This window comes from Onychomys torridus, chromosome 1 (genome assembly GCF_903995425.1).
Source record: "Onychomys torridus chromosome 1, mOncTor1.1, whole genome shotgun sequence".
In the NCBI taxonomy this organism is placed as follows: domain Eukaryota; kingdom Metazoa; phylum Chordata; class Mammalia; order Rodentia; family Cricetidae; genus Onychomys; species Onychomys torridus.
Window position 1 is genome coordinate 83,131,552 of NC_050443.1, and position 8,302 is coordinate 83,139,853.

General features: G+C 40.5%; 1 protein-coding gene across 1 annotated transcript; it reads left to right on the forward strand.

The window, feature by feature from the left end:
* The first annotated feature begins 5,589 nt into the window (after positions 1 to 5,589).
* On the forward strand, positions 5,590 to 6,567 carry LOC118576767 (olfactory receptor 52D1-like). The gene has a single exon (XM_036176990.1). The coding sequence runs from the start codon at positions 5,596 to 5,598 to the stop codon at positions 6,565 to 6,567; it is 972 nt and encodes a 323-aa protein (XP_036032883.1). The 5' UTR covers positions 5,590 to 5,595.
* Positions 6,568 to 8,302: the final 1,735 nt, after the last annotated feature.

Genomic DNA, 8,302 nt, shown 5'->3' on the forward strand with positions numbered 1-8,302 from the left:
AACTCAGAGATCTAGCTAGCTCTGCCTCCCAAGTGCTGGGATTAAAGGTGTGTACCACCACTGCCCAACTTCTGTTATGGCTTACTCTTCCCATTTTCTAGCCACCATTTCTGGCTCTGTTCTAGTGGCTGTCTGTTCTCTGACCCCAGATACGTTTATTTCGGGGAACACACAATATTTCAGGGAACACAATACCCACATTTCCCGTTTTTGTCTAAAATTTTAAAAGGTTATAACTAATACAAGAAAAATCATATCCAATAAGTATATACAATATACACAGTCAAGATTACATTAATGATGTCTGGTCCGTCAACATTTGACAGATTCAGGTGAAAAACTCCATTATCTATAATAATGTCCAGTCCAGTAACATTTGATAAAACTCAGACAAAAATTTTTCATTACTTATCCTATCTTTTCTTTTCATAATAGATTTAGTAGTCTACCTTTTGTCATTTTTATATCTTCTCCTTTTCTTTTTAGAGTAGATTCAGTGATCTACCCATTTATCCTATTATTTCTTTGTCTTTTTTCTCAGGGTAGATTCAGTGATCTACCTCATATCTATTTTCTCTTTTTCCTTTTCTTTTTTTTTTTAACAAAACCTCTGAATCTAATCTTCATGTTCAGCTTTTTTCCTGACCATTAACAATTAACAACTTGTAACCAATCATCATAAACAATGACAATATCCAAAACTCATTAAACGACCGAAAACCTCCCATCCCACCTTTTGGGGATGTGGGCGTCGTCTTCTTAAAATTACTTCCATCTTTAGAGGATCCTGAAAAGAAATTTTTTGGGTTAATTGTCAAGTCCTGTATCATTTGTGCAGCTGCTGCATAGTGAGAAAGTGCAGGGCTTGTTTCAAGTCCTTGTTCAGGTAGTCTGTCAGGCTGGATCATCTCAGCCAGTCATCTCGAAATTGTCCTGAGCAGTTTGTAGTCCAGAGTCGATCTTCCCATGGTGTTAATGGCTTTACCATAGTCCATGTGGCATCATAATTGTGGAGTCCCATCATCCTTTTGAAGATTTCAAAGTCACTGTTAGGCATGATCATGGTTCCCTTTAGATTTTTTTTTTTTTTTTTTTGGTGCTTTCTCTGTGGTTTGGAGCAATCACAATCTCATGTCTGTCTGTCTTTCGGAACCATGAACATTCTTCCCTAGAAGAGAAAATCTTCACAGCAATTTCTCCCCAGCATTTCTCTTGCCAACCTTTTCCAAACTGACCTTTGCCGATGCTTTCTTCTAACATGCTGGTCCTGGCAATTCTTCTCTGAACAAGCAGCAGTAAATTCTTTGTTCCAGGTAGCAGCATCACCAAAGTCACCAACACGATGAGAAGCAGCCGGCAACTCGAAGCAGCAGTCACTGCCTCCATGGTCCCACCGACACTGTTTGTGTCTAGGCCCCGGCCGAAGCTTCTCCTAGGTCGGCCTCAATTCGGGATCCTCCTGCCTCTGCCTTCTTCAGTAAATCCTACCAGCATTTGCCACCACAGCTGGCTGAGTGTAGCTGGGGCCTGAGCTAGGGTTCACAAGGCCACAGGCAAGAGGCTTTTTCATGAATTCATACCACGAACGTTGAGCGCCAGATGTAGTAGGAATCTTAAAGAGTCTTGTTAATAAAACTCAAACCCGAGGCCAGGTATTGGGGTGAATGCTGGAAGATCAGAGACACAGAACAAGCCACAGCTATCTCACCTTGCTAGTTCCTCAGGTGATCCTGTTTCCTCAGGATGGAAGCTTCTGAGTCCTCCTCCACATGAATCTCAGCTGAACTGTGTTGCTCCAAAGCTTAACTAACTACATGCTTTTTCCTCTCTAGTTCCTGGTCCTCACGCCTTATATACCTTTTTCTTTCTGCCCCCACTCCCTGGGATTAAAGGCATGGGTCACCATGCTTAGCTGTTTCTAAAGTGGCCTTGAACTCAGAGATCTAGCTAGCTCTGCCTCCCAAGTGCTGGGATTAAAGGTGTGTACCACCACTGCCCAACTTCTGTTATGGCTTACTCTTCCCATTTTCTAGCCACCATTTCTGGCTCTGTTCTAGTGGCTGTCTGTTCTCTGACCCCAGATATGTTTATTTCGGGGAACACACAATATTTCAGGGAACACAATACCCACAGGGGGAGATGGATAGGACTAGTAGGATTGATGTGAAAGACACAAAGAATAAATAAAAAAGAAGAAGAAAGTGAAAAAACTAAATCTAACCCTTTCATGATTCATTACCACTGATTATATTTGAACTGAAGGGGAAACTATACTAAGGAATCTATTTCCTCCTTAAAAATCTGTGGAATCATTTGTGAGACATTAGGTGTTGCCTTTATTGATACAATATCAGAAATATGAGAAGATCTGGCCAGAGTACCAACATGGCTCACACCTATGCCTGAAACTACAAAGGGTCCTGCACTGAAAAGAGCCTTGAACTTGGTTCAATACTCTACTGCCATGTTTCTGAAAATATTAGTAATTTTAAGGTATATTTTGTGCTAATGGTCAGGGAGCATGCACATGTCCATGATCATTCCTTGACACATGGCCTTAGAGATGACCTGTGTCCATAGAAACCATAGCATATAGTACATAGGAAATTCAGTGACACCAACACCATTATAGAGAAAAGGAGAGAAGAGAGGGAAAGAGTTGAGAAAATAAGCATACATATTGGGAAGCCTGCAGAAGATGGGGAGGAAAAATTGTAGAACCTAGTGGTGTCAAGGGCACCACAAGAAATCCCACAGAACCAGCTAACCTGGGCTCATTTTAAACTTGAGCGCATCCCAGTCTATGTGAAACTCCATGCTTTGAACAAAAAAGGAAGGAATTCAGAGCTTTACCAAACACAGTCCCTGAGCTTACAAAACCTAGAATGGATAGACAGTTATATCCAGATTACACAGTCACCTTTCATGTCCAAAAACACACCATCATGTGAACCTACACATTGCCTATACACATGGCTGTTCTGCTGCTCATACCTCACAAGACTCAAAATCACATGACCACCCACCACAGCTAAAGCCTACACATGCCAGTCTATGATAGGTATGCCCTTAGTATTAGCATCTCTAAAAATGGTTGTTCAAAGAAAGAAGTCAGGGTTCAGTTGCTAAGATCTAAAAAGAATCAAGGGACAAAACTCATAGTGACTCATAGCAAGGCTGCATCGAACCACTTCAGAAGCATGCCCCCATTCAGAGTACACTGCTACTGCAACTCAGTATCTGTTTCCAAATTTCCCCTGGAATATAGATTTATCTGTACTCCACCATTCCTGAGTCTCCATCCATTTTCACTCATGGAAGAGCATCCTCCTTCCAATTACCATGTGAAGTATTCTCTTGGGACAACAATAAGCTAAAAGGAAAACATTGCCAAAAGACCAGGCCTCTGGTTTCCACTGTCCAAGTGTTTTTCCCCTAGGAATTGTGGTTATCAGAGAAAATCTTCTGACAAATAAGCTCGCTCGCTTTCTCTCTCTCTCTCTCTCTCTCTCTCTCTCTCTCTCTCTCTCTCTCTTTCTCTCCCCTTTTATCTGTCTCTTTAAAACAGTGAGTGATTTCAGAAATAGATACAGATATTATACAGAGTACCATGTGAGAAGAACATTGGTATCTGAGTGCTGACCATCAACAGTTAAATGAAGTGAAATGCTAAAATTTGAATCCAGAGAGCTGATTGCAATTCTGACAGTGCTGGGCTCTGCATCTCAACACTTCATGTCTGTGAGCTTGGACCTGCTGAAATCAAGGTAAGATTAATGCTTAAACTCCACCACTCTGGTCACTGTTCTGAGCAAGGAGCTGGAAGATGCTACTTCTACCATTCAATTTTTTTTTTTAGGTTTGAGGATAATTTTATTTGAGCTTAAGAGAAAAACAGCAGATTAGGCAAGCTGTCAGTATAAGCATTTGCCAGAGGGAGATGGAGGAAAGATGGAGAGAAAGCCATGTCTTTTGTAGTGAATGTCAATGAGCTGCCTTAAGGCACAAGAAGAGGGTGGCTTCAGAGAAAGAGTGAAAAAGCCCAAAGTTCTGGGGAAGCTATGTTTAGCCTTTGGCCAGTATCCAAAAAGAGAGCTAAAAAGAAGTTTTTAAAAGAAGAGGAGGAGGAGAGGAGGAGGAGGAGGAGGAGGAGGAGGAGGAGGAGGAGGAGGAGAGGAGCAGGAGGAGCAGGAGGAGACACTTTCTTGCCTCCTGTCTCAGAAAAATGGGCAGGCAGCATAGCAGAGATCCCACAGTGCTGCCTGACGGGAGGGGCTGCAAGCATTGATCTGGGGTTAAAACTTTTAACCCGTTATTCAACTATTTTCTTCAATGTGAAAAGGCTGTATGAGATAGGCAAACCAAATGGTATCACTCTCAATTCAGAAAGAATTAAAAACCTCAGCAAGGTTGTAAGGTTCACCTGGTATATAAAATCAAAGGGTAGATGAGCTGAGGTTGGGGTTCCACTGCTGTATATGCCAGGATGACAGAGAGATTTGAAAATAGCCATACAAAATTCACATATCCGAATTAAGGTTCAAATTTCTTGATACTCAACAAAAAGATATCTGGGGGTATATGATGTGTCACTGAAGGAAGATACATACAAAACACACTATCCTTCTGCAACAAAAACATCTCATTCTTTAGGATACCTTTGTTGCTGGCAACACCGGGCTTATTCACCATCTCTACATCTTATGGTATTAGCATTTGGTATGCTACCTGGTCATCACATCTAGCCATTGCCCTGGTGGGTTTGCAGAGCCATGCATTGCCTTTGAAATAGTTGGGAGTGCTATAGCCGCATCCAACATGTGTGATGTATTTCATACTTAAATTACTATGGATATTCCTCAAGCAGATGGAGATATTCAGGTTGGCTAACACTTAAGACATAAAAACAAGCTATTAGACATATAATTAGGTAGATATTTTCAGACACAGAGGTACTAAAGCATGGAGGTACTGAGCCAAATGGGCAATGCTGTGTTACTGTGAATTGCCAGTTAATTGTTTTAGTGAAACTGATCTAGGTATCAACAGTGTCGATGAAAAGGTTGAGATCAGAACCCAATAAAGACAATTTCAACACAGTACAATTTTTAAGATGTAGTAGATAAAATAAAATTAAAAGCTGACTAAGAACCAGGTAAGAAAGGGAACTTCAAAAATCTGAGAAGAATAAAAAACAAAAAAAAGGAAAAGACAGTTGCCTGGGCTTGTGATATAAACTGAAAAAAGAAACAAGCAATGTCCCTAGCTATGTGTGCAGAAAAGAAGCAAAGCATGTGGGAGAAGTGGTGGAAAATAGATCAAAGTGTGTTAAGCTGATCAGACAAATAAACATTCAGTTTGATGCTTGGGGTTTTATTTTAAATGCACACCACCAATGATGAGCACAAAAAGAAAAACCTATTATGTATGACAGCATCTTCTCAGATGCTCAATCTGGTTAGTAGAAATGAATATTTTCTGTTTAAAAACAATTTTTCATATAAAAGCCATTATTTTAGGTGAATCAGCTACATACCTGATGCTACAGGACTGGTGTACAATTTCACCTTGGGTTGAGCCCTTCTTCTGTCAAGGATGTCATCCTCTAATGTGAGTGACAGTCTCCCAGCCACTCTCTTCCTGACAGGGATCCCAGGGCTGGAGGCTTTCCACATCTGGATTTCTATCCCTTTCTGTGTCATGTATCTGACAGCACTGCTTGGTAATGCTGCCCTCATCCTTGTCATTGGGACAGAGAGTGCTCTCCATGCTCCCATGTACCTCTTCCTCTGCCTTCTCTCACTCACTGACCTGGCTCTCAGCTCTACCACTGTACCCAAGACACTTGCCATTCTGTGGCTCCATGCTAATGAGATTTCCTTTGGTGAATGCCTAACCCAGATGTTTTGTGTTCATTTCATCTATGCTGTGGAGTCTTCAGTTCTCCTTGCCATGGCCTTTGATCGATATGTGGCCATCTGCAACCCACTAAGATACACAAGCATTCTCAATCATACTGTCATAGGCCAAATTGTCTTTGCTGGGATAGTGCGTAGTGTGGCTCTTGTCTCTCCATTCATCTTTTTGCTGAGACGACTGCCCTACTGTGGTCACCATGTCATGGCTCACACATACTGTGAGCATATGGGCATTGCTAGGCTTGCCTGTGCCAATATCACTGTCAACATTGTCTATGGACTGACTGCAGCTCTGCTGGCTGTGGGCCTGGATTCAATTCTCATTGCCATCTCCTATGGCTTCATCCTCCAGGCTGTCTTTCGTCTTCCATCTCGAGATGCCAGGCATAAGGCTCTGAGTACCTGTGGCTCTCACCTTGGTGTCATTCTGGTTTTCTACACTCCTGCTTTCTTCTCCTTCCTCACCCACCGCTTTGGTCACAACCGAGTTCCCAAGCATGTGCACATCTTCCTGGCTAACCTCTATGTGCTGGTGCCTCCTGTGCTCAATCCCATTATCTATGGAGCAAGAACCAAGGAGATTCAGAGCCGGTTTGTAAGACTGCTTCGTTTAGGGAAGGGCTCAGTATTAATTCTGAGCAGAGATTGAAGATGACAAAAAATACATGTGCAGGTTAGTCATCTAGATAGTCATGTGGATAGAGATCAGTGATGTGTTAATGACAACATAACATGGGGGAAAATGCTAGAACAGAAGTAGTCTGGTGAATGTGACTTGTTGAACATCACACTAAAGTGTTCTGCCCACCACTCTTAAACATACAGGTGATTTCATTTTCTTCTGTTATTTTAGAAGGAGATGTCATTTGCTGGGAGGAGGGGAAGGAGGAAGGGGAGGAGGTATGTTCGGAAGAGAATACTGCATCTCAAGGTTGAAATAGTCTCCTGGCACAATATGGGGAAATAAAACAAGGAAATCAGAATGGCATTCAGAGTGACTGTAAAGCTCTAGGTCATGGGTGCACCCATGGGCCTGAAGAAGCACACGTGTTTGAATGTGTTCTCTCACTTGGCTTTCAACTTTGATCCAGTTATGAAATCTTCCTCTTTCAAGTAAGGTTACCTTTGAAACAGGGATAATGGAAATACCTTTAGGGTTGTGATAAGGACTAAATAAATCACAATGTGTGCCCAAACCTGGAGTGGTCCCTAAAGTGTAAAATGTTTAATAAATAAACGTGAATTATAAAATTTATTCAATCTCGAAACATTATTCATCTAGCTTTACAATTTACATGACTTTTTGTATATTCTCCCATCATTTATTATTATAATTATTAGAACTATTTTATAGTATCTATATAAAATAGGCAGTAATTGATATGATGAGTGCTTAATAAAATTGTATTTTCTCACAATACATTCCTTGCCCTTTACTTCTGAGTTTTATTTTTTTAATAGTAAATGCGTCCTCATTAAGCATTTAGGGAAGCTTATTTGGATTCAAGATGCCTTTGTGCAGAATTTCTTTTTACTTCAGTCTCTAAGTAGTTGTTAAAGCTTCCTCCATTGAGAAGGGATTGTGCCTCTCAAATGTGGAGTGGAGTGTTTTTCATTGAATTTGGAAAATATTCAGCTTATGATTCTTAATTACTTTCCCTTTACTTACTCTTTCTCCCTACAATATCCATGCATATACACAGATACACTTGGCATGTCTCAGGATCTCAGAGGCTCTCTGTTCATTCTCTTTCATTTTTTTTCTCTTATCAGTTACTTAAACAGGAAACATCCATTGACAAATCTTCAAGTTTTCTACTTCTGTTTTCTGTCCAGTCTTTGGCTCAGTCTACTGCTGGCCTCAAAAAAATTCATTTGGGTTTTGTGTTTTTAAAAAATACGTGTTTTTTCTAATCCTTTCTGACATATCTGTGGTAATAAAGTCATATTTTACATTCCTTTCTATCTTTAGACGTATTTCCCTTTAGATCTTTTAACATATTTAAATATCTAGTTAAACTCTTGGTTAAGTAAACTCAAGTTTTATTTTCCTTAAGAGCATTTGGGCTTAATGTTTGCCAGTGTATGTGGGGTGTGTGGGGGGGCATGTTTCCTTCTTTCTTTGTATATATGAAAGTTTTATGTTGAAAACTGTCAAAAGACACACTGAAGGTAAAGAGCTCATGAGACATCAGAGAACTACAATGCAAACCACAAGGAGACAGATTTACCATTGTATTGGTGGGGAAGGGTTGGTGGAACTAGATTTTCTTCATTCAGTGCCCATCAATATGTAAATTGTTAACTATTTAGGAAAAGCATTTGCTGTCTCGTTTTACTCAATTAAATATAAGTCTCTGAGAATGGAGTTATTCTAAACCTAG

What these genes read in the sequence shown, in the direction of transcription:
- LOC118576767 (XM_036176990.1), top strand. Translation starts at nt 5,596, where the DNA reads ATGTCATCCTCTAATGTGAGTGACAGTCTCCCAGCCACTCTCTTCCTG.